The 26,742-nt window shown below is 40.0% G+C and overlaps 1 protein-coding gene across 2 annotated transcripts in view; it reads right to left on the bottom strand.

Moving 5' to 3' along the window:
* LHX5 (LIM homeobox 5) overlaps window positions 1-26,742 on the bottom strand; it is a 43,433-nt gene that overhangs the window by 15,085 nt on the left and 1,606 nt on the right. Inside the window, exons 2-4 of one of the 2 annotated variants that reach the window (XM_018560622.1) lie at window positions 25,026-25,249; window positions 24,882-24,935; window positions 523-800 (exon numbers count right to left, since the gene is read on the bottom strand). In XM_018560622.1, the coding sequence (XP_018416124.1) occupies window positions 523-800; window positions 24,882-24,935; window positions 25,026-25,249 (556 nt within the window). The remainder of the gene's footprint in view (window positions 1-522; window positions 801-24,881; window positions 24,936-25,025; window positions 25,250-26,742) is intronic. The other variant, XM_018560629.1, reaches the window with a different exon arrangement.

The following is a 26,742-nucleotide window of genomic DNA, read 5'->3' as shown; positions in this document are numbered from 1 at the left end:
GGGGGGTGATTTATGAATCTGGAGCAGTTTCCTATAGTAGCTAATCAGCTTCTCTCTTCAGTATGTTCAGGTAAGCTTTGTAAATTAATGAGAGAAGCTGATTGGCCACTATGGCCAACTGCTTCAGAATCTGTCTGCTCCAGTTTTGATAAATTCCTCTTAATGTGATTTAAGATGATGATATGCAAAAACAGAAGGAAATAATTTCTTAGGAAACATATACAAACCAAGAGTGGAGTCAAAAAGTATGTAAATTGCAGGAGAATTCAATAAGAGAGTTCTAAATTAAGGCCCTGTGCATTTCTAAATAATGACTTTTGTTTTTCGATGTTATCTGCTACATACAACTGTCGTAGAAATTCAGAACTGGCTGTTGATTTTAAACAAGGACGATTAGCTATTTAAATATTGGTAACAGTTAAGATATACTGATTCAAAAAATACAATTCTATTGCACTAATGGAAATGGGCATTAAAGAATGGAAAATTGTCAATCGTCATAAAGGATAATTGTGATCTCACCTGAATCACCCGCATATTGAGTCCTGTTTCCTGGGCTAATTGCTCACGAATGTGCCTTGTTGGTTTGGGTGTAGCTGCAAAAGCTGCCTTGAGGGTCTCTAGTTGCTTTGCTTTTATGGTGGTCCTTGGTCCTCTTCTTTTGGTACCAGAGTTCTGCTCCTCATTCTCATTATTGGTTGTCTCTTTATCTGAAGATGTGGAGTGATCTGTCTCTTTATTTTCATCCTGTACGGGATCTTGAAGGTCTGGAGACAAACTTCTGTCTGTACAAGAAGAAACTGGGAAAAACAAAGCACAATCTTTTAGAACTGCTTGTATTGCAAAAAAACAAAACTCAAAATTGCACATATGTACAGGTATACAAGTACAGTACAATTCACAACATTGAATACTAATTTGATTGTTAGAGTGAAATGCTTCAAAAAAGTCACTGAGGGGAATTTACTAAAACTGGAGCATACAGAATCTGGATCAGTGGTCCATATCAACCAAACAGTTTCTATCTTCAGCTTGTTCAGGTAAGCTTTGAAAATTAAAGTTAGAAGCTAATTCGTCATTGGCAACTGCTCCAGACTTTGTCTGATCCACTCTTAGTAAATTCCAGCCCATTATATTTTGTGCTGCTATGTCAACAGAGTTTGACTTAGCAGTTTCAACCTCTGTTGCGTTTTTTTTCTTAATTGTTTTCTTAATTTTTTTCACTTTTTGCCAATCTTTATTGTAATGAACATGTCCTGAGTGGACAAACATTTATGGATATTTTTTCTTCACTTCTGTTCCATTGTGTTGTGATTACGTCCGTTTTTGTTCTGTTATGTTACGCTGAAAAGGAGTAGAGCATGCCCTACTTTTTCTCATCGCACTGCAATGGAACAGATCGCCGCAGTGTGAAATGGTCCCATTCATGCCCATTCATTTTTCAGTGTCCTTGCGTTAGCATTTGTTAAAAAACAGATCGCAACACAACGGATCTGGTGTGAATGGGGCCGGAAAGATTGTTCTCATTGCTGTGGGCAACTGCAATTTACATACTGCTCTTTACTTTATTAAGCAATCCAGAGCCACATTTACTATTAGACATTATACTCCAATGCATTTGGGCACCTGTTTTTAAAAAGCACCTGTTCTCAGGAACCCGAATATTCTCCTTGCATCGCCTTATGGATAATACATCATCTAACTGATCTTCCACATGTTTTTCATCACGGGGAATGGGAGGGATATTCTCTTTGAATAAGGCGTTTAATCATTCAGTGGACAACATGTGTGTTGTGCGCCTGCTCCTGGCTCCTGAGTGGCTATTGTGGCTGTTGGGGGTGGTTGCATAGGGCAAACACATCCCAGTGACATAAAAAATGTTTTGTAACATTCTCAAAAATGAAATTTGCTGTGCTAAAATCGCCTCCCCTTGCTGATTAATATATAAATATTACAAATGATCAGATGTTGTAAATGTCCTTAAAATGTTGGGAGGCAGAAAGAAAACATGACATATCTTAAAATTGATGATATTATATCAAATGTAACCATTATTTTGGACCATAAATTAACCAAACTTAATAAATGGGAAAATGGCTTTACATATCGGTGAAAATTTTATTAGAACGATATTCCAGGAATGTGCACTAATTCATCATAGTTAGATAAATAGATAAAAGACCATATCTAAGGGTAGATGATAAGGCTAAATGCTACAAGCAAATCCTCCACAACTGTTGTAGCCTATAGGATTCACTGCACAATCACTGAACATTTGCAGCAAATTCACCCTAAATTACTCCTACTGTACATGAAACATTCACAAATGTCTCAAGGGTCGCTTCTTGTTTCTAAGGTCCACATATACCTAAACTTTTGCAATGTTTGTAAGTAAATGCTGCAAACAGTCTTTAGAGCCAGACAAGAAAACTATGTCTGAACACGAATATAGAAAATGATGAGACGTGGTGATTTTGTCAAATAAAGGTCAACAAAACATCAAGTAACCCAAAAACATTATACCATCTACTTACAAAAACATTCACGGAGATAGTATGTGCCTGGAGCAATTTAAACCTCAAGATACTTTTATATATTCAGGCACTCTAAGTATAAATTGTAGAAGGTATAGCAAAAAGGAAAACATTCAGCGCACAGAGATGAACGTTTGCAGAACCTAAGGCACAAGTTATTAACTGCAAACAATGTGAAAAATGCATAAACCATAAACAGTGTTCACTGTTCAGCTTATACAGCAATGCGCCAAATGTGAAGAGGAAAGAAATATGTTTGCAAAATCAAAATTTTAGGGTGAAGTCCACAAAGAAGTGCTCATGTACCAGATTATACACAGAACTAACACCTGAGAGATACGGGTATTCAGATTTAATTACTGTAGAGGCTGTAGTTAAATCCCATATTAAATGAAGGTTACTTCCTAAATTATACATGGGTCGGCTGCAAAGGATTTCAGAGGCCATCACAGACAAACTTAAAGTGACACTAAACTCAGGAGTTCAATCTTAAACATGCATTTAACTATTCCCAAAAATGTATCTCATTTGTGTATGGATAGATAGAAAGTCCCTCCGCACTCTTCACAACGCTCCCGGCCTATACAACAATGGTGATCGCAATGATGACCACGGATGGTGCCGTGCAAACACCAGGTAGAAGACAAGAATCACCAGCACGCGCTCACTTCTCGATCATCTCCCTGCAGAGAGTGGTGACAAAGAAGCCGTCACAGGTCGGCTCTATAGATCGGGAAGTGAGCAGAAACATGCCGCCGATCCGCTCACTTTCCAAACATCTCCCTGCAGTGAGCGGTGACCGTCAGTCACCACTCCCTGCAGGGATTCCCTCCTCCTCGCTCCGATCCTCCAGTGCTGACGGATGGAACAGACGGGGTGGGGGCGGGTACAACTGGCTCTGACCCTAGATAGGCAGAGCCAGCTGTCAATCAGCCAGCTGGGTGGATATCGACAGTATTGTCAGGATCCGTCCCGGCTGCGGTGGTTTCAGTATACCGCGAGCTATAGCTCACGATATACTGAACTATGGCTGACATAGGAACCATACCGCACTCCTTACTGGGATTCCCACTTAACCCCTTCATGACTGAGCTACCGTATTTTTCGCTCCATAAGACGCACTTTTTTCCCCCCAAAAGGAGGGGGAAAATGTGCCGGCGTCTTATGGAGCGAATCCCGACGCCCGAGACATGCAGTTTCGGGCGCCTGGTGAGTAGTAGGAGCCACTGCTCGTTTAATACGAGTGATCTAATGGGATCACTCTTATTAAAGCCGAGCAGCGGCGGCGGCGATCGAGTTCAGCAGCAGGAGCCACTGCTCGTTTAACACGAGTGATCTAATGAGATCACTCGTATTAAAACCGAGCAGCGGCGACGATCGAGATCACCATAGAGCAGACGAAGAAGGACTTTCTTCATCTGCTCTGTGTGATCACTGAGACCGTGGCGCTGTAATCACAGCGCCACCTGTCTCAGCGGTCACTAACTGCAGCTTCTGTCACAGCTTCTGTCATAGAAGCTGTGACAGAAGCTAGTCTATCGAGTGCTCCATAAGGCGCTCCGGACCTCCCTGTGTCCTATGGAGCGGTGCGTCTTATGGACCGCAAAATACGGTCTCCCGTATTTGCATGTAACGACTTCATTCTTTCATTAATGAAAGATATAAGCTTTTACAAAAGCTTAACTATTTCATCGATGAATGCCTCAATACTGAGGCATTAATTAATGACTGGTAACCGCTGAGAATCAGCAGTTACCGGCATTACAGAGCCTGATATAACTCGTCACGTACAGTGTACGTGGCCAGTCATATAGGCACAAAGTGCTGGGACGTACAGTGTACGTCTCCCGTCACGAAGGGGTTAATGAAGATGGGTGCTCGAAATGACCACAGATGTCGCCGCCACACATGAACAATAGAAAAACATCACCAGCACACCGCAAGTTGAAAAGAGCAAAATTTTAATTTATTGCCAATAGCTGTATCTCATTGGCAAGCGCTTTCGGGGCCCTGATGAAGGGGACCCTGCGTGGCCCTGAAAGCGTTAGGATATGTCCTCCCGTGACCCTTAAGAGAACTATGGGGAAAACACTTACCCCATAGTTCTCTTTTAACCACTGCTAGGATACCATATCAGTCACATAGGCTGTGTATTACTTTCTGTGGGTCATCTAACTAATAGACTCGAATTGTTAGAAAAAGCAGTAAAGCGCAAACATATTATAGCCCTGCAACCCATGAAGTAGTGAGTGTGAAGGTAATTAGTGAATATGGCTTCTTCAGTTTACATACAGGTATTCCTCACTTAACGACCGAGTTCCGTTCCTACGACCAGGTCGTTAAACGGATTGGTCGTTAAGTGAGGAACGATATACAGTACTGCACTGCATTAGTACAGTACTGTATAGCGTTGCCGATGTACAGTACCGAACAGTGTACTGTACATCGGGCAATTAAAATACTTACCGGAACCCGCAGTGAAGATCGGAGGACACCACTTCCACCGGCGACACGGCGCGCTGACGCGCAAGGTCGGAGGTCGAGCGGCGGTCCGTCGTAAGTGCGAGTGGTCGCAAAACAGGTAAGTCGGTAAGTGAGGAACATCTGTATATAATTACAAACTATACACAGAAGCTAAGATATTTAAAACGTGAATACACATTGATAATGGTATTTACATTAAGCTTGTTTCTTTCACATAGGTAAATAAATACGTTCAGAGCTTTAAGAGACAGAGGTCCTGTCACTTTATATATACCATAGGGAATAAGTCTTTCATTACTAGCAACATAAACATTTGCTTGGGTCCCTACATCTTAACAAAGCAATTAAAACAACAACATTTTTACATTCTGGCACATATGGATGTACAATCCAAACTGAGCATAAAACAGTTCTTCAACCTGTTAGATGAGAAAGATGGCTACTGGCAGTACATTCTTAATTAACAAGTGCCAACTACTACGTACTTTTAAAACCACTCGAGGATGATAGTTCAGTTGGAATTAAATATGCTAGTGAAGTGCGTAGCAAACAATATAGAGATTTTGGAGACACTGAACGTATCCACATAATAGGGGATGATTGGACCGAGCAGGAGCATGTTATATGAAACAAAGCTCTCCTGTAAAGTAATTTTGCCTGCCAGGTACCACTACACTGCACCCTGGCAAAAAGGTCATTTTGGTAAAGTGGTTACTATTGTAGTACACAGGATCCCAACAAGAAGAGCTTCTGCAGGCTCATTGGGGACTCCTGCTTGTTAAATCGACCTTATCAGTTTAGAGTTTAAATGAGTATAAATATATATACTTTTACTAATATCTTTTATACTTTTAACTTCAAGGTGCCAGAGGCTCTTTGCCTAAAACAAACCTTTAAAAGACTGGGATGAGATAAGTCTGATTCCCACATTATGCATTCTCAATGCTAGTTGTCATGATCCAGTAGTGCATTTTGTTTAGTAAATGAAAGGAAAGCCCAGAACAGCAGTAGCGGACATATTGCTCTATACTACTCTGCCATCTACACTGTTAACAATACATTATTGTATTCTATAGTACATGATTACTTTTTGGCCAACATCAGTTTGCAAAGGTATTTTGTCAATTCTCATGTAAATTAGAGTCAGTGTTAATGGACTTGGTTAAAAACCTAGTACAAAGAGCAGCAGCAAGATATAACCCATAGCTATCAATCAGGAATCCCATTTCAGCAGCTGGATTCTAATTGGATGCCATGCTGTAGACTACTACTCTCTGCATATAGTTGCATATAGTTACATAGTTAGGTTGAAAAAAGATACATCCATTAAGTGTATCCAAAAGACAAAACAAATAAATAAAAAATCAACATTTTTAGAATTTTAAAACCACCATTTTTATTCTTTTAATATTTGGCAGCCCCTAAAAATAAATCAGAGCACATGCTATACCGTCCTTTAATTTACTAGGAACCAGTGCTATCACTGCATCACGAAGCACCTCATGGCCAAAGACACAATCATTCTCACAATGGTATATAGGCAAATGACCACAGATGACTATACTTGTTATCATAACTGTTCATGTAATATCTATTGAAACAAAGATATCCCCACAAACTGTAACATTCTAACACAAAGCAAAACACTTGAACAGTGGCAAGATAGTCTTGTATATATGCAAATACTGATCAAACGTTGCTCATTTTATTTCCCAAATGCCACTACTGCTCAAAAATGTAATTATTCACATTGTCCCATTTTCTCTGTAGTAAACTCCCATCTTACAATGATGGTTTCCGATGTTTGCAGGTTATAATTAACTAATACAAAGTCCAAAATCAGCTAAGATGGGAACATAGAAAAGATACTGACAAAGGTGAATAGATAAAGCAGCATTTTAAGGTGAAGGGGATGTAGATGGACACACAACTAAGAATCTACTGACTGAATACATCCACATTTTGTTAATATGTTTTAGTCCATTTAAAAATTATAGTAATTATGAGCTTTTTGCATTATCATGTATTCTGTGTTAATAATGAAGCCATCTGCTGGCAACAATGTGCGTTTCGATTAGTAACTACATAAATAGGAGACTTGCTAATTTGTAATAGTAATTTTATAAAAAGGGAAGGCCCCTTAATTCAATAACTCAAAGCTCTATCTTAAATCCATATAAATCCATTTAACTATCAATATTGCAAAGTTTGATAATGTAACTTGCATGCAGTAAATTCAGTATATCTGTTTGATAAAAGCTGTTAAAAGAAATGTGACATTTTGACACTTTACTTCTACTATACACAAAATAATTCATACCTGGAACATGAATGGGAATTTCACCTGATCCCATATATATATATACTGTATATAAATATACTGTATTTACCTGTTGACCCCCCCTGTTGACCCGACAGTACCACCCCATTGACAGCTCTCTCGCTCTTTATCTCTCTCCCTGTATATATATATCTGGCGTCCACTCGTCACAGACGAGTGGATGAGTGCATTTTTCGAGCCCTGTATATATATATATATATATATATATATATATATATATATATAAAACACATAATAGTTTCCATGGGGTAGTGGTATGGAATGTGATCCGTTGGAAGGTATACAAGTGGCATCAGGGTAAGACATCTTGAAGAATCATACATATGACAAATAGCAGAGTAACACAAGCTCTGCAAAGAGGTATAAAACAAAACTGTTTATCTTCATCTATCAGCTATCATCTTTAGATCACTTGCGTCCCCAAACAATAATAATTTAGATGTCAGTACATTATATAACTCAGAGGACACCTTGATGCCAGTTTTGTGCAATTACATTTTCTAATTTCAAGAATAGAAACAGATTTTTAGTGACCATCTATATTGCACGTGGTAATGGGATTGTCTGTATTCAAAATCAAGGTTACTGGTTAGTAAAGGAGGTAGAAGATAGGCCAATGGTTCTATGTTTAACACCTTGCCACTTGCCACTAGGACATCACAGGTCAGGAAATAATGCTTTAAGCATCAACAATCCCAATGGGATGAATTAAGATTTTAGGGGTTAATTTAGTGGTAGGGCTTATGTTATGTGTTAGGCTCAAGGCTCAGGGTATTAGGGTTAAAGATAAGCGTCAAGATTTGATTTTAAGCGTTAGCCTAGGGGATAAAGAGAGGGATAAAGTTAAGTGTTAGGGTCAGGTTACATGTTAAGGTTAAATAGCGGCTATAGGCTTGTGCAGGAATGATGCCTGTTCCAGTAAGGTGAATGGAACTGTGGGAAAGAGAAGGAAAGGGAAGTATATGCAGTTGGGGTAGCCAGCAATAAAGTGTTCCTGTAGATTTGCCTCTGCAGGCAAAGGACAGATTCACATTAAGGATTAGGATAATGTTAAAGGTCTGTGACATATGGAAAAAGACCCCATTCACACTAACCTACATAAAAAAAGGCTTTTTCAGCGCTGATTTGAGCTGAGCGACATTAAGCTACATTGAGCTACAGTGCACATTTTGTCGCGCTACGTAGCGCTTCTTTTGGCAGTCTATCAAAGCCTATTGGTGCCAAGTCGCACAAAATCCACTGGAAAAATAGGTCATGTTCAAGCGACAAGCTTGAACTACAAGCTACAGGCGACATTGAGCTGTGAGATATGAGCAGCTCCATTGAAATGCATTGGACGAGCTACATTGAGCGACATTGAATGATTTTTGAGCGATATTTGAGCGATTCTTGAGCAGAAATCGCGCTACAAATCGCTCAGTGTGAATGGGTTCTTAATTCTTAACTTAACAAAAAAAAAAACCCACTAATTCTTAACCAAAAGCACCAGGCTCTTGGCACCAATAATATACCCGTAAACCATGCTTTTTAGGTTAATTTAACAAAGAAGTGCAAAGAACGATAACAATGTACTAAGTGCTGAAATTGCTGCAAACCAATCAGACAAGGACAGACTACATACCATTTAGATTTGACTAGTTGTTATGGGTTACTGCACTTACCATATTATGACTGTTCTTTGCACTGAGTTTAAAATAGTCTTTACATTAAAGGAGAGCTATGAGGTGCTTTTCACTCATCCTCATAGTTCTAGCCGACCTGTGACAATGAGACTGTCACAGCTCGGCTCAGTAGATCGGGAAGTGAGCTCACTTCTCGATCCTGTCACGGCTCTCTGCCGTGACATTGGAGGGACTGGATTCCCCCCTCCCCGCTCCGAATCGATCCTCCAGCGCTGTAATTTTAGGGAGGCAATGTTTAATGCTAACCAGCTTACATTGTCACTATATAAGAAAATATCTAATAATAGTTCACAAAAAAAACATTTAGTAGCTGCTTGGAAAACAAGGCTTTAAAAATGTGGTTGTATTAAGAATTAACAAAACAAAACATGCATGTGTGACCTTGGGAGCCTTTGTACATCTTTCTTAGAACATAGATTTCTTGGATGATAGATCACTACACAATTCATAAAAGCTGCACAGAGACAGACTAACAGGAAGTGTTTATGCAGTGCGCTCACTAGAAACGGCGAGCGAGATTCACAACGGGTCCTGCAGGGTCTGCCTGTGCAAAATATGTGCAGTTTGTTTCATTATATGCAAATGCCATGTAAAAAAGATTCATATTTGAGAGATAAATGTGCAAATGCAATTGCGAACGGCAAATTGTAAATTGCTCACATTTACCTGTGATAAAAGCAAGGTACTCTAGCTATAAGATGCCCAAATACCAGTAGAATTTTGTTTGAAAAAAATAGTTTTTGGGCTGTTTGTTCAATTTTCAAATAGTTAATGGGGTCAAATCAACAACTGATTTCGACTGTGGGGATAAAAGAAAAAAATCAAAGGAGTAGGATGGAAAATGTTTCTTGAATGAATAAAATGATAACAGTAAATGTGGTGTGGTGTGAAACGCCATTTGTTTTCAATATGGAATGATAAATCAAACTGAATTTTGAACGACATTTGTCAAATCTCTGATGATCTTATTGACTATTCTGCTAAAATGTTTTTGTATGAAAGTTCTTTAAAAAAATCTACTAGTGTATGGCCAGCTGGACAGCATGACAATGCTAGGATTCATTGGGCTCAGATTGTGAAAGAGTGGTTCAGGGAGTATGAGACGTCATTTTCACACATGGATTGGTCACCACAGAGTCCAGAGCTTAACCCCATTGAGAATCTTTGGGATGTGCTGGAATAGAGTTTACACAGTGGTCCGACTCTCCCATCATCACTACAACTTCTTGATGAAAAGTTAATGCAACTCTAGACAGAAATACATTTTGTGACATTGCATATGCTTATTGAAACAATGCCACGGCGAATGCATGCCGTATTCAGAGCTAAAGGCAGTCTAAGAAAAAATTAGAGCGTGTGATTTTTTTTTTTTTTGGCCCGGCATTGTATTTGGTGAATGTGTAAGTAGGGATCATTGGCAGCTTACCCATGTGGAACAACAATGTGCAGTGGCCATGAGTGATGTATTTGTGGCTTTTCATGTTGATGATGTTATCACAAAGCACTTATATAATTAGCTTGTACTGTCTGCCTCACCAAATGTCAGTAAGGCATGTAGGGGGACAAAATAAGCCGTCATATAAAAACTACATGCACAAAGTAAAGCAGGCCCTTGAAAGACTATGGGGGTTATTCACAAAGGAGCCGAAAGATTAAGCCTAAGCTTCGGCTAATCCTTCGGCTCACTTCAGCCGCGGAGCCCTTCGGTTCAGCCGAGCCGAAGGGCTGCTGTACGTGCTATTCACAATAGCTCGTACAGCAGCCAAACAGCTTAGCTGGGCAGAACGGATACGCTTCAGGTCGGCTGAGCTGAACACACAACCGGAGCAAACCCTTCTCCCCGCAAATGTAAACAAATTAAAACATTTTTTTAAATGTTGTGGGGTCCCCCTTCTGATTCATACCAGACCCTTTAGGTCTGGTTGGAAAGTTAGGAGGGACCCCAAGTAAAAAAAATTTTTTAAAAAGTGTGTGGGGTTCCCCCCAAAAGTAATACCAGGCTCTTTAAGTCTGGTAGGAATTTTAAGGGGGAACCCCACCCCCCAGAAATTCCCAACCAGACCTTTAATCCAGACACAGGCCTGGCAGGGCAGGAAAAGGGGGGGAATGATCGAGTGCCCCCCCTCCCTGCGCCTTACCAGGCCGCATGCCCTTGGCATTGGGAGGGTGCATTTCCAGCCCCCCCCCCCAAAAGCACACTGTCTCTTCCTTACAACCCTGGCCGTGTGGTTGTGGGGCCCCCATGTTTTTAATGGGAAGTGGGACCGCATGCTTTTTTTTTCTTTTGTTTACATTTTTTTTATTCTGAGGTAGCGAACAACCGAACTCGGCGGCATTTGGCTATTCACTCACTGCTGTTCGGTCCCTATGGGGTCTATTCACAAAGATGATCGGTCATTCACTCGGCTGCCCTCGGCAGCTTTGTGAATAGACCCTTATGAAAATAGAGGCGAACAGAGGCGAGTGAACTGCCCTTCAGTTCGACTCATCCAATCCAGATGTTGGATCGGCTGAGTCGAACGTGTTAATGCTTATCATGCTCATCTAAATCGAAGGGAGCCAAAGCGGGCCGATGTACAGCTGAAATCAGCTGTGCTCGGCTGAAGTAAATAGCCGAACGGGATTCAGCTCACTTCCCTTCGGCTCAGTTATTCACTCGGCTGCCTTCGGCAGCTTTGTGAATAACCCCCTTTATATTCTATTGCAACCATTATACATCCAAGCACATATCTGTCACCTTCAATGCTGGCAGCAGACCATGCATTAGACATATGTCTAAAGGTGCCCATACACCTTACGAAACTTTTCGTCCGATGATCGAACCCATCCTGCCCCGATTATCGCAAGGTTCAATCAGCGGTAGTTTAAAAAAAACACCTGAACGAATTGCGGTAATCAACCGCACTTATTTTCGTTTGCGCATGAGCAGTGTTAATCGTACGACTTTTGACGGACGGAAACGCCACCGACCATGCGAACATCGTACGATCGACCAAAGTTTTCAAACATGCTTGAACGTCAAAAGTAGTACGATTGTACAGTACTATCGGTCGGGCACTACATTCAAACGATTGTCGTACGAAAAGTCGATCGCATACGGTTATCGTACGATAATCGTAAAGTGCATGGGCACCTTAAAACAAACCTTTTTACACAGGGGGCACCTTGCTCTTACAAGGTTAGCAAACTTTTGCCTTTTTGGATCTGAAATGGAATTTGACCTGAAATATATGGTGGTGAGTTTGTTTAGGGGTGATACTTTCTATTTATATCACTGAATAGTGAACGAGTCAGACATATGCGTTATATAAGTACCGTGGTGTGTGTGTCTATTTCTGTCTTCAATTTCAGTGTATGCAATCTTTGCCTCCAGACTCTCCATTTCTGCAAGCTGAATCCTAATCCTGTCACTGGCAGCCCAGTCGGTACACAATAGATTAAGTGGACAAGCCACTGCTTTCCTCAAATGCTGCCTAGTACTTCAGTAAAATTGTCTGCTACAAAGATTCAGATGGCCTGACTGGCTACAGAGTGTGCTAAACCACTACAAAATAGGCTATGCACTCATGAGCCAGGATTACATTTATAGCAAAAAGATAATGCAATTAAGTTGTATGATTTAATCACATGCAGCTATATAATAAAGCATTCTTAAAATGTAACTATAATATATATAAGTCCTGGATAATGGTCTGGTATGGATACTGCGGGAGACCCCAGGCAAAACAAAACCAAAGTAAAACTAAAATTGCATCGGGTCCCCTCAGCATCTATAACAGTCCCCTTATTCAGACATCCAGACATGCAGCCTGGCTGGCCAGGAAAGAAAAGGCAGCAGGTATGTGCCAACCCCACTGCCCCACTGCTCGTCCAGCAATGTAGATCCAGTGTCGATCACAATGAGAGTCTACTTGCTAACATGAGAAGCGGTGGCAAGACGATCATCTCCCATCAATACTCCTTATTGACCATATTTGGTCAATGATGTCACCTGGGATCCCCACCAGCTTGTTTACAATGTGAAACAAGCCAGCTGGAAGCTGTCATTTAGTGGCGGTAGTGATATCTGCACTAAATTAATGACTTGGAGCTGCAGCAGCCAGAGGTTCAGGTGGGTGGGAAAACAAGCCATACCTGGCCATTTAGTTTGCCCGTTCACAATACTGTCAACAAAATGGGTTAGAGTCTAACTCATGGTTTACCTGAACCCAAAGCTCATCCTATTCAACTGTGTGTAAAATGTGGCTTGAGCTATTGAGATGTGTAAATGAGAGGGTTTTTTTAACAGGCTTTAAAAGGAAAATGTGAGGGCACCAACTTTAGGGCTCCACCTGAGCTTACAAAATACAGCAATATTTCATATTAATCTGAATATATATAAATATTAGTTTATTAATAAATGTAATAAACTAAATATATATTTATGACTAGATATATAAATATATATAACATTTTTATTTTTTTAGTTCTGACAATAATCAGTAAAGAAAATATGTACAAACCACTATGTATTCCGATTAAGAATATGTTTTATTACATTGTGTGACTTATGTTTATATTAGGTATTCATTGTTTTAGATTAAAATGCAGCAGTGTCATGACCCAGAGACCTAATGCAGGTATATTTCGTTTAATTGATACACTAGGGTATCACACACATATGGATAACTATCGCTCAACATAAAGTAGTGTAAAACCCCTTATCACATACTGCTTTCTGCTATGGACACAGACTACAAAAAGCACTTATTTTCCACTTCTAAATCACTGAGCAACAACAGTGTTTTAAAATGTTTTCCATATCACTGTGATCTAGCTTCAGATCTGACAGTATTGATTTCCTGACCACACCATAAGGGTTCCCATTGCTGGTATCTTTTTATGAAATTTTCTAACCCAGGATAAGTAAGCAGATGAGGACTTTTAACTTTTCTCTAAATGTCCTGATTTGCATACTTGTTCCAGGCCAGTCACTTAGAGGGTAAGCATAACAGCCAGGTGGCTAGCATTTTCAGAAGGAGATCAGCAATTGCGGGAAGGGTTTCCTTGTGGTCATTCATTCACTCGGCTGCCCTCGGCAGCTTTGTGAATAGACCCCTTTGTCTCTTTTAACCTAAGTAGCTGTTTATAGTGAACAGTTATTCTTGCCTGGGACACATGGCCACACTATGTGTGTTGGACTGTGGTTTGGAACACTCAAATTGAATTCAACTTTAGTGGAACTATGCGGGGCAACATACCAAAAAAATACAACATGCAGGACCTTGTCATAGCGGGCAGGAGCCCAATTAGTAACAGACTGTTTGTACAGTTCATGCATTTTGTCCTTATTGCTTTAGGAAATTATCTATCTATCTATCTATCTATCTATCTATCTATCTATCTATCTATCTATCTATCTATCCAAGCTCATGGGAGCAGTTTAGCGTTTGAAAATAGCAGATGTGATGTCGGGACACACTATAGAACAAAAGAATGGCTGCTGAGCCAGTGTTATTAAGAAGCATGTCCGAGATTGTGAGAGAATCGATAGAAAGGAATCAACTCGTAGCCACTTCCCGAACATTATCCCATGTTCTTCTTTTAATGTTTAAAAGAAAACTCTATTCTTTATCAAGTTATCACATACAATAATACAATAATACTTAATGATTTCTCTCTGTAGCTTTAAGTGTCATGCTTTTTTTCCTCCCTTTTTATAAAAGAGGTATTATACAAGCTGTATTGTCAGTCATACTAATTTTCAAAACACAACAAAAGAAGAAATGTGGATCTCTGGAAATGGAACAGGGTGACAAAAAGGACTTTCCAGGTAAATGAACTGGTGCAAAGCCTTTAGAGTGGCCAGAAATTGAATTAAAGGAGAACTATGAGGTGAGTGATTTCCACTCATTCGCAGAAACATGCCGCCGATCCGCTCACTTCCCTATCGTCTCCCTGCAGTGAGCGGTGACTGTCAGTCACTGATCTCCGCAGGGATTCCCTCTCCTCTCCGATCCTCCAGCGCTGAGTGGAGGAATGAACAGGGTAGGAGGGCGGGGACAGCTGGCTCTGCCTCTAGTAGGCACAGCCAGCTGCCACACAGCAGCTGGGTGGATTCAGACAGTATTGTCAGGATCTGTCCCGGCTGCGGCGCTCTCAGTATTTGGTGGGCAATAGCCCGCTCTATACTGAGTTTTGGGCCACAGGAGGAGGTTGGTATATGTCCTCCCGTGACCCTAAAGAGAACTATGGGGAAAACACATACCCCAAAGTTCTCTTGTAAATATCCATTTATAAGGTAGAGAAGCTATGTTGGTGTAAGTTTCTACACACTTGATTGTATATTAATGTTCATTCTGCTTTGCTGCTCCTCTGCTCACTTCACGTCTTAGTGAATGAGGCCAATCATGTCAAAGCATTTGGAGAATGTGCAGTTAAAGGGAACAGTCTTGGTTGTGGAAGATTTTACATTGTGCTGAAAAATCTCTTTGACTTACTTCACATTGATTGCTGCCATGTCCCACACACTAGGGGTGCTCAAAGCAGGCACAACCCTACTGAAAATATTCTCCTCTACAGACCACTTAAGACCACGAGCTGACTGTCCCCGATATTTGCAAAATGTCCTTGATTTTCTATTGCAGACACTGCCAACTTTTGTTTCCAGAAATATCCCCACATTACAGTGTGCATCATGCCTACTGTAAAATCCATCCTTTTAAGCATTGAAGGACTAATAGCTGTCATTAATTAGTGATCTCCTAGGATTTAAAGTAGAGTCCGGATTCTTGCTTGGCTTTCTTGCATAGTCTCTGGCTTCCATGCTAAGTGAATCAGTGAGCTGGAACAAGCATGTAGCTAGTGAAATGAGATCTCCAGAGATGCACACTTCTGCCAGCTCAATGATTAACTGGGGCATTAGCAGAACAACAAAGCCACCAGCATTGTCATTAGAAGTTGAAAATAGCAGAACAGGTATTTACAGGTTCTTGTAAAGAAATATTTATTGAGAAATTGTACTAATAATCTAACTTTCCACTATTGCAGCTGAATTTGGATAACACCTACTTTTTATTGGTTACATCTTGCCATTCAGATCACATAACTTAAAAAACAAATATATAAAAATTGCAGCTTACCTTTTACATGCTGGAAAATCTTACTTAGCTTTCCCCTTCTATGTAATGTTATTGGGGGCTGTGGAGTTCTATTTACCATTATTAACCCTGTCTGTACTGTGCTGGCTGATTTCATTATCAGTTTACAAAAGCTGTTTAGGACTGTTTGTCCTAACAAAGGGTTAAAGATCTCAAGGCTTGGGTGGTACATTGTAAGTTAATGCGCTTTTTTTGCCACTTATCTGCACAAAAGTGATAGAAGCTACTTGCAGTGTCCTATGTATGTAACCTGTAACCTGCATACAGTCCGTGTACCCATCGCACTCAGAGCCGCTGCTCCAAAAATGGAGGGTGGGTGCAGCAGGTGGCTTCCGCCAAAATATCAGTAATGGATGGACAGCGGCACTCCAAAGCAAGTTCAGTACGTGTTTATTAACGTACAAGTTGCAAGTAGAACACTCTAAACATCGTTTCGGGGTCTCACATGATCCCCTTCATCAAGCAAACAAGTGATTTGCCTCATGAAAGAGATCCTGTGAGACCCCGAAACATTGTTTAGAGTGTTCTACTTGCAATTAGTACGTTAATAAACACGTACTGAACTTGCTTTGGAGTGCCGTTGTCCATCCTTTACTACTATGTATAAACCTGATACAAAAAAACAAGTAAAAAGGTAAGAAATATTTTTTAAATTATTCTTAGGTATGCTGTGTGAATTGGAACACATAACTAACAGGGGGGTCATTCAAATGTGACCGCAAAAGTGGAAATATGATTTAAATGGAAATGACAGTGTATTTTCAGCAAGCACATATTTTGAGTTAATATTGGAGTGTTTACCTTAACTCCATCACGACCACAGACGTACATAGTACATCATTGGCAGCACGGCCCTGAAAACAGACTCCTGGCGCCTTTAGCCTTTCACTTGTAACTGCCACCATTTTATTCTGCAGGGTGTTGGCTTTCAGAAAGTATATAGGGGTCTATTCACAAAGCTGCCGTAGGCAGCCGAGTGAATAACCGACCTGAAGTGAAGTGAGCCGAACGCTGTTCGGCTATTCACTTAAGGCTTGTACAGCTTACTTCAGCCTTACACCGACTAAAATCAGCCATACATCAGCTTGCTGCAGCTGCTCAGCATGTTCGTCCGACCCGAAGTGCAGAAGGAGTTCGACTCAGCCGATCCAACATCTGGATCGGCTAAGCCGAACCTCCGGCAGGCTACTCGCTGCTGTTCGGCCTATTCTCATAGATGCCAAACAGCAGTGAGTGAATAGCCGAATGCTGCCGAGCGGCATTCTGCTCGGTAGCTCTGTGGTACCGAGCAGAATAGAAAAACAGTTAAAAAAGTAGAAAAAATTAAATAGAAAATGATTGTGCGGAGCTAGCAGTGACAGCTAGCTCCCCCCAACTGGTTTCTATTGGCCGGGCGGTTCTGCTGCCGTCAGAATAATCATTTAAAAAAAAACAGCATATGAATGCATAGCTAGATTCCATATTCCTAGAGTCAGATCATGTTTAAAAAAAAAAAAGACAACAGAGCAGGGAAAGGTTTACTCTGCTCGATCGAGCAGAGTAAACCTTTCCCTGCTCTGTTGTCTTTTTTTTTTTTAAACATGATCTGACTCTAGGAATAAACTTGGTCCAGGGACTCCTTATTGATGTATAATGCCACTGATATGGGACTGCTGCAATCATACATGTTTGGGCAACGCTATTTAGTAGGGATGCACCGATACCGATACTAGTATCGGTATCGGTGCCGATACCGAGTATTTGGGTGAGTACTCGTACTCATCCAAGTGCTCCGATACCTAGCACGAGTACTTCCTGTATCAGGAAGCTGGACAGCGCATCATTACACGCTGCCCGGTTTCCTGATTGGCCAGGAAACGGCTCCATGCTCTCGTCACTCGGTCTTAAAAAAGTGGTATCGGTGCATCCCTACTATTTAGCATCAACACAGAATTTTTCATTAAGTGGTAATAGGCCCGCTTTGACCAGCAAATAGAAATTAGCAGTAGTGCGGTGAGACTGTCCCTGTTCTTACTGATGCAAAACTGACCTGTCACTGGCCAATTTCTCTAAATAAGTCCCCATAATATCACCTGTGAAACAAAAAGCTCAATTTATTGAATGGGAAGCCTTGCAGCAAAAAAAAAGAGAAAAGGTTTACCAAAAGCCATATCAACATATGGTAAAAAACAATATATCTCCATGATTCACAAAATAATATCACCTGAAACAAAAATATCACTTTTGAAAGGTCGCCTTGCTGAAAAAAAAGCAGTTTAACCTAAAATAAAGGCCCTATAAACATAGAATGAAAACAATATACACTCTAAAATAAATAACAACCATAAAATAAAATAAAAGCCCATGTTTTAAAAGGGAAGCCTTGCAGTGAAATAGACTTGGACAGGGCAACAGCTAAAATGACCACAGACCTTAAATACACAAAATAAAACTAAAGACACATAAGCCCACAATAATAAGAACAAAAAGTGGGCAAATGGATGATTCCCCAAAGAGTTGGCAATCAGAATCAAAATACAGATTCCTAACTGACCTTATCTTTCCCTATGCAGTTTGCCAGTTTTCCCTATCCTTTTTTATAGCGAGGGGGTTAGCACATAATAAAGCCCCAATTTGCGCCCCTTTTAATCCAGCTGACTAAAGTTCAAAGGCCCTTGCAGTGCATTATAGTTATAAAAAATCCGGCCTGGAAAATTCCAGGATTAGTTTTCCAGGACCGAACCCTTCAGACATACTGTTTGGCCTCGAACCCATGGTAGTGCCAAAAGCGTTCCTCATCCCTAGTCCCTAATAAATGAATTGGTACAAAGCTTTCCATGCAGCTCCAAGGTACCAGTCGTGTTGGAGTTTGTTACACCAGCTCAGCTGTATATTTTCTAGGAAAACTCAAAATATTAATTGAAAAAGTAAAATGCTAATTCAGGACAATTTAATTAAATTAATTTTAAAATATTGCCAACTAAGTGCCACTAAGATACATTTGGGTTAGGTTTCTAGACACAGTTTATACCCTACATCCCATCTCACTGAAGTCTTATTTTGTTGATCTGTTCCTACTCATAACTACACTCATATTAGAACTACAGTGTATTTTTATTTGTGAACATTTTAAGGTGCAAGGATTAGGAAGAGAGATCGGAACATAATGCGAGTATGTGTTATTTTCCATGATAGCTAAATAACATAAAAGGCCTATTTGATTGAACTGCAAGACAATGCTTTGTTTTAGTAGCAGCATAACAAAAAAATACACTTCTGTGTTCTTTCAACATTTTAAAAATGTAATAAAATGTAGCTGCACAAATAACACAGAAAATGTTCTTTAAATAAAAGTTTTCATGTAATAAGAGGTGAAGGCATTTTCTTTAAAACAGCAGTATGAAATAGGGGATAGAATACAGAAGGCTGCACGTGATCTTTTGGCTAATGGAGGTCATTGTAAAAGACTAATAAATACATTTTCATAGCAATATTGTACACTATTAAACATAGATATTGTAATTTTAATCATCATGACATATTCCAGTTGGGTGTAAAAAACTGATTTACTTTTTATGGGAATTTAGTTTGGGATTTTACCGCAATCCCTACATTTTAGTTCCCTCTACATACTACTACATAGAGAAAAATGTTTATATCACCAACATTAGTTTAAAGAACACGCATATTCAGCTTAATACAGGATGGCTGGAAAGAGACCAAAAACGTGTTTTCCCTTACCAGTGGTGTATTAAAATAAGGGCAATCTGGATGGAAGTCTGGGCCCATAGCCAGAGCTTTCACTTTCAAATAGTCCAATTATAGCTCTCACAAAACTGGAATAAGGTAGAAGTGAGGGGGTTTGGTGTTTAGTCTAGTGAATCTTGGGACATACTGTACATGTATGTATTATTGCACTGCAATACAACAATGAGTATATTAAAGATTGTGATGGCTTCAATGTATGATGGTGCACAAGTAATGTACAGGATAAGGGCCCGTTCTGAGAACTCTCTAAGGCATAAATTAATTTAACCTACTGCTGTCTCTCCATTACCTCTCTGCTCTTCTTGTGCACAACAATTTCTCTAGTTATACCAAGCGTGAGGAGCCACTGTCAGATGAATGGCACTTTCAGCTGAATCTAGCTGCCTGCCACTGAGGACAGCTTCATCTCTTGGTGTTTAGAACATAGATTACACACAAAAAGAGATATTACCTTGGTGTGATGAGGACAGATCTTGTGAACATGAACTATGGTAAGTGCACTTCCACACACAAGGTCATATAGATCTTCTTTTCACCTCTGTAAATGCAGTGTATGAATGTCTTCCTAATTATAGGTTGTAGGCCCTTGTCCACTAATGTCTTAAAGAGTACCTGAGTGAGAGTTAGCAAATGGAGAAAGGTGGAGGTTTCATCAGCACTGTGTGCCTTTGCATATCTTTTGCATATGTTTTTCACTAATCTTTTCATGGTACCTTCCAACAGCCATTGGATTTATTACAAGTGTTTTCCCTCAATGAAAAGATACAGTACAATCTTGCATATCCTTTATTAAGACACAACTACTGTCTTGAAGAAGACCTATAACCCTTTTACTGTTTCTTAGATTAATAGAAGGAAAAGTTCAGCTAAATGTAAATAATGATATCAAATTGTGTTGATTCGTTTGATAACCTTTTTTCTCTTTGTAGTTTTCAACTATACTATATATGCAGGATAGACATCCATATTTCCTTGTAACATATACAGGCTCTGATTCCTACTGATCTTCTAATGTTAATGATAAGGTATCTGATTAAAAGCAATGTACTCTCTGCAAGCTCTGATTATGTCAAACACCCTCAAAGTATCTGGTAGTCAGAGGCAATGTGATTTTTACCTAACCTGTAAGTTAGTTTTTTTCATGCGAGGAAAGAGGTATTATTTCCCCCCCAAATAATTTAATAATGCTGCCCTACTACTCAATTTAAAGTTTGTTTTTTTAATGATGCCTCTAGATTAACCACAACCTAAATAATGTACTATACGTTTACTAATTTAATTGAGTATTATGCCCACCTCTTCATTTCCAAGTGCTCCATTGAGCTATATATAGCTTGTTAAAAGGCTGGCCAAATAAACCTAACACTATTACAGCAAAACAACAGATGTGACTGCAGGATAGTGATTAATAAAGTGACACACTGAGGCTGATTTACTAAAGGAGTTGAGAATGTTTCTTTAAGAGTGAAGACTCACTTTAACTATCCAATCATGTTTATTTATCTCATTTGCAAACAACTGGATGAATTAAGTGATTCTTCACTCTTTTTAAGTAATTATTCTTAACCCATTTAGTGAAGGAGCATCATTGTATGCCACTATATGAGCAATACAGTGTACACCAAAGTATCAGAGCCAGTGCAACAATGTTCACATTTTAAAGACTGTAATACTGCAAAGACACTATTCCTGAATCAAACTTAGGTATGAATTGACAGCATGTAGGGCAATATTCATTACAAATTATAACTGTTTAAAATAGGCACTTGTTGGTACTAGAATTCATACTAAAGGAGAAAATAAAAAGATATTTAAAAAAGTAAAGCCTGCTATGCAGAACTGTAACACTAATGGCCAACAATCAGCAATATTTGTCTGTTGCTTTAACTACATTAAACTGATGAAAATTAAAAAGGATGGGTTGTACGGGTTACTTTATATCACTGTTCTTTGCATTAGGTTATTAAATAAGCCTGAAAATATTTCCTATTTAAAGTATAAGTTGTCTAAGTAGATGACGCATGAAGATAAATAGAAGCATGGGGCAATGAAACATATAGTGAGATTGTGGCAAGAAGACAATGAAATAAATAAAACAAATCAATAAACCAGGTAGTAAATGCTTATGAAGCAGAATGGCACAGAAGGCTGAATACAACTTTTAACAAAGAAAGCGAATTTCTTAGGTAGGTAATGAGTTAACTCCAGTGATATATCAATCCACATTTTCCATTAACACAACATGCAGAACTATTAGTAATCATAATGATTTCAGCTTTTAAATGCAGTCACCCTTCCTATAGGGCAGGGGCCCCCCAAGCATTTTAAACAAAGAGCCAGGTAACTTAGGGGGCCAGTCTGCAGCCAATGGGAGAAGAAAATACCACAGGCTCAATGGACAATGGGAACAAAATATGCTCCATCAATATGCCACATCAAAATACCACAGGCTCAATGGACAATGGGAGCAATAATGCTCCATCAATGGTTGCAGTGGCAGAAATAGTTCCCCATCATTAATGTCAGTGGAAGAAATAGTTAGACACCTTGACATTGGTGTCTCTGGGAGGAAGAGTGTCTCATTGTTGGTGTCAGAGGGAGGTATAATGCCCCATCATTTGTGTGGACGAGAGTAATACTTCCCTTATTATTGGTGGCAGTGGGAGGAATAGTGCTCCGATGTTGGTGGCAGTGGGAGAGATTATGCCACATCACTGGCATCATTGGGATGAACAGTGCCCCATGGGCCACCTAAATGCAAGCAAAGAGCGACCACCTGAACCTACAGGCCAGTTTGGAAACCACTAATATATAGGGATAACATCAAATATGTTTTTAAACAATGTTTCTCCTGATTGGGCTGGTTGTTAGGGATGTAAATATGATATAAGGGAACATAAAAAGGCACGGGTGTAATATGCTACAAATATGTAAAACGTATACTATGTCACAGAGGTCAACTTAAAGCAAACCTGTGGGGAAAAACTATCAATATATATATATATATATATATAGATTGGCCATCAGGCTCCTCTATTTCACCTGAAAATCGCTTTACTCTTGATTAGTGAGGCTGCCCTTCGCAGTAAAGGGCCTTAAGTAAGGTGAGAGAGGGGTGTGCTAGAACCCACCACCATGGAAGCTGCTCACTAATTACTTATCAGTGAGGAGCCTTTTGTTATGGGGACCCTGGAGTGGTCTACAGGGTATGACAGCTGATGTGCAGGCACTTGAGGGTGTCTGATTAGCTGTGTTTTTTCCTGCCCACAGGTACAATGGAACCCAGTAAAGACTTTAAAAGTTAACGCTTTATGGATTATTTGGTAAAACATAATTTCAAAATCCATGCCAACCAATTAGCCTGCAGTTTGGTAAAGTCATATTAGAAACATGATATCTGACTAGTTAGAATAGATTACTGCTTGTGGTTCTTAGCCTTGTTGAGTATCATCCTGAATGCATATGTACAAACTGGTATTACAAAAAAAATCAATGTTGCTGCAGCTGGTGGAGGACAAACTGTGATAAAACAAATACATGTTCATTTGTCCACAGTGAGATTTTTACAAACTATTCTGAAATTAAAAGTTGTAAATATTTTCCAACAGCCACCAATGTGCCACCACCTGCTCCAACTGTAATTTTCCAAAACTGTTTATAAACACTAACATGGCAGTTCTGGTCAGACTGTCTACAACACACATACATGATACACACACAGAACGGATGAAACAAGTATTTCAATGAACAAACTGGCAGACTGACAAACAAAAAGGTTACAGTTGAATAGCTTTATTCTGAAGGAGAATACCCATAATTTAGTAGGATATAGGGTTGATCTGTTAAGGAGAATAGTTCAGTCTTGCACATTAGTTCACTTAGTTTGACTGAATGTGTTCATGTTTAAAGTGACACTAAACTCAGGAGGTAAATCCTAATAATACATTCAAGTTCCCTGTGAACAAAAATGTATCTTATTTTTGCATCACTGGGCTGTAGATCCTCAAATCATCTCTGAATTGGTGCTGACACTGTCATTCCTTCTGGAGGGTGACTACTTTTGTTCCTCCATGGTCCCCGTGTGTGTTGTAAAGTAGACACTGCTCCAAGCTCACGCCCATGAAGGACTACAGTCTCACGTTTAGTTTACTCATTTGTATTGAAACTGTAGTCCTTCACAGGAGTGAGCTTGGAGCGGTGGCTACTTTACAACACACACGGGGACCATGGAGGAACAAAAGTAGTCACCCTCCAGAAGGAATGACAGCGTCAGCACCAATTCAGAGATGATTTGAGGATCTACAGCTGAGTGATACACAATACATTTTTGTTAATAATCAGGGTACTTGAATGTATTTTAAGGTTTAACTCCTGACTTTAGTGTAACTTTAGATTACCTTGAACTATGGCTATATGTAGTCAACAGAGGCCAGATTGAAAATGATGGCGCTGTGCAGGTTGCAGGGGACATCTGGCTGGCACAGGCTAAAAAATGGCACATGGAATCTCTGGTAGAGAGTAGTAAAGAAGGCAGCAAAGTATGCAGAGCTGCTGAAATGTTCCTAGCTGCCTAACAAAAGCAAGTGTGTCTGGCACTTGTGGGGATGTTCAGATTCTATTCCACCCACAAGCTGGCATGTAGGAGAGGTGAAGGGGTGTTTGGGAATCTCTGGGCTACAGCTGAAATGAGCTAATCTGAGATTAAACAGCACCTCTGTTAAAGGTTCATGTAGAAGCTTTACAACCAGGATGCAGATAAATGGGTGGGGTTGTAGAGATTTACAGAGGATGAAGAGATCCCAGAGGATAGAATGGCAGTGGGTAGAGTAGAGACAACATGGTTTTTAAATGCACTGCTTCAAATAAAATTCAATATTTATTGTAACACATTCAGTTTCTACCATGCAGACATTACTAGTGATAGACTCAAACCATGTATGCGTCTGATACATACCAGGCAATGTTCCATTATCCAATTCACACAGGAGGCTAACATTCACATGATCTACTAAAAGGAAAATACAATGACGTCATGCCAACGTCAAGGAAAGTAGCAATTGACCAGCTGGAGAAATGAGGAGAAGACAAGCTATCTCACCTGAGTTGAGGCTGCTCTCCTTCAGGCTGCTGGTGCTCACATAATCCTCTTTGCAGACGAATTTGTTCTCGTCTATGATGTAGAGTTCCTCCCCGGTGGAGAGCTGTTTGTTGCAGACCATACAGGTAAAACAATTCAAGTGGAATACTTTGTTCCTGGCTTTTCTCACTAGGTCACTGGGAGAGATTCCTAGGGAGCACCCTGCACACTTTGTACCAAACCTCCTGCAAAGAATACAGAACAACTAATGATCAGCAATGGGATGACAGTGAGAATGTAACATTACAACTGGGATTTGTATTCATTGTGCATTAAATAGTCCATATAACGACAGATATATAGATATAGATAACAGTTCTCTACCGGTGATTTGTACAGTATATCAGCACAGAAGAGATGGCCGACTCCACAGTGCTGCCGCTGGAAACCCATCATCGCTGCGTCTTGTTTGAGTGGCCCCTCTATTCACAGGGGTGCAGCATCAGATCACCGGGTCTTGGTAGAGTGGCCCCCCTATTCACGTGCCGCATCAGATCACCACGTCTTGTTAGAGTGGCCCTCCTATTCACTGAGGTGCAAAACAACATACCCTGTCTTGGAAAGTGGCTCCCCATTCACTAAGGTACACCACCATTTAACCCAAATTGTGAGAGCGCTTGCCCTATTTACTAAGGTACTGGAAAAAAATCACCCCGTTTGGTGGTTCCCCACATGCACTAAAGTAGGTTACCACAAAACCCTTTTTGAGAGAGTGGTCCCCCTATTCACTATGGTCTGCACCCTACAATTCCGTCTTGTGAGAGAGAGGTCCCCCTTTTCATTAGGTTGAAGCACAACCTATCTCCATATCAGAGAGTTGTTTTCTATTAACTAGGATACAACACCACATACCTATGTGAGAATGGTTCCCCATGTACGAAGGTACAGCACCACAAAACCTTGGTCGTGTGAGAGTGCTTTCCCGTAAGATGCCTTGTGGTTCCTAATTCCCCAAGGCACAGAAGAACAACAAAACACTAGTGTTGTGAAAGTGATCCCCCATTCACTAAGGTGCAGCACTACCATAACCCCATCCGTGAGAGCGGCCCCCCATTACTAAGGTGCAGGGCAACATAACCCCGTCTGTTGAGAGTGGTTGCCCTATTCACTAAGGTGCAGCCCCCCATAACCCCTCTTGTGAGAGTGGTCCCCTTAAGGTGAGGTGCAGCACAACATAACCCGTCCTGTGAGAATGGCAATCAGATCAGCTATTCTTACCCCATAACACTACAATAAAATATATACATGTTTAACATTGAATTTTCAGCCGCTGAAAATCCCGAGGCAAACCAAAATCTGATTTTAATAATCTGTGCTTTTTGATTTTATGTTTTCTTCCTTTTACCTCTGTGGGATCAAATAAAAAATACAAATAAAAAGGGTTTTGTATATGAAATGTATACTGAAAATACGTGGGGCAAAAATATGAATTTATGTAAGAATATACAATATAAAAGCGCTGATATTTTATACAGGGGGCCTGGAATTCAAATAAATGACACTGCATGATTGGGAAAAAAATTAGTTGAACGGATAAAATAGATAGATAGATAGATAGATAGATAGATAGATGCACAGATAGATATATATGTAGATACGCGTATTGTATTTGTTTGCAAGCGCTATATACATTTAAATATGTCATATGTAAAATATATTTACACTGTCTAGGGTTTTG

Source organism: Nanorana parkeri, unplaced genomic scaffold (assembly GCF_000935625.1).
Source record: "Nanorana parkeri isolate BGI_ZX_2015 unplaced genomic scaffold, ASM93562v1 scaffold18, whole genome shotgun sequence".
Classification (NCBI taxonomy): domain Eukaryota; kingdom Metazoa; phylum Chordata; class Amphibia; order Anura; family Dicroglossidae; genus Nanorana; species Nanorana parkeri.
Note: the sequence above shows the minus strand (reverse complement) of the source record. Positions and strands in the feature narration are given on the sequence as shown.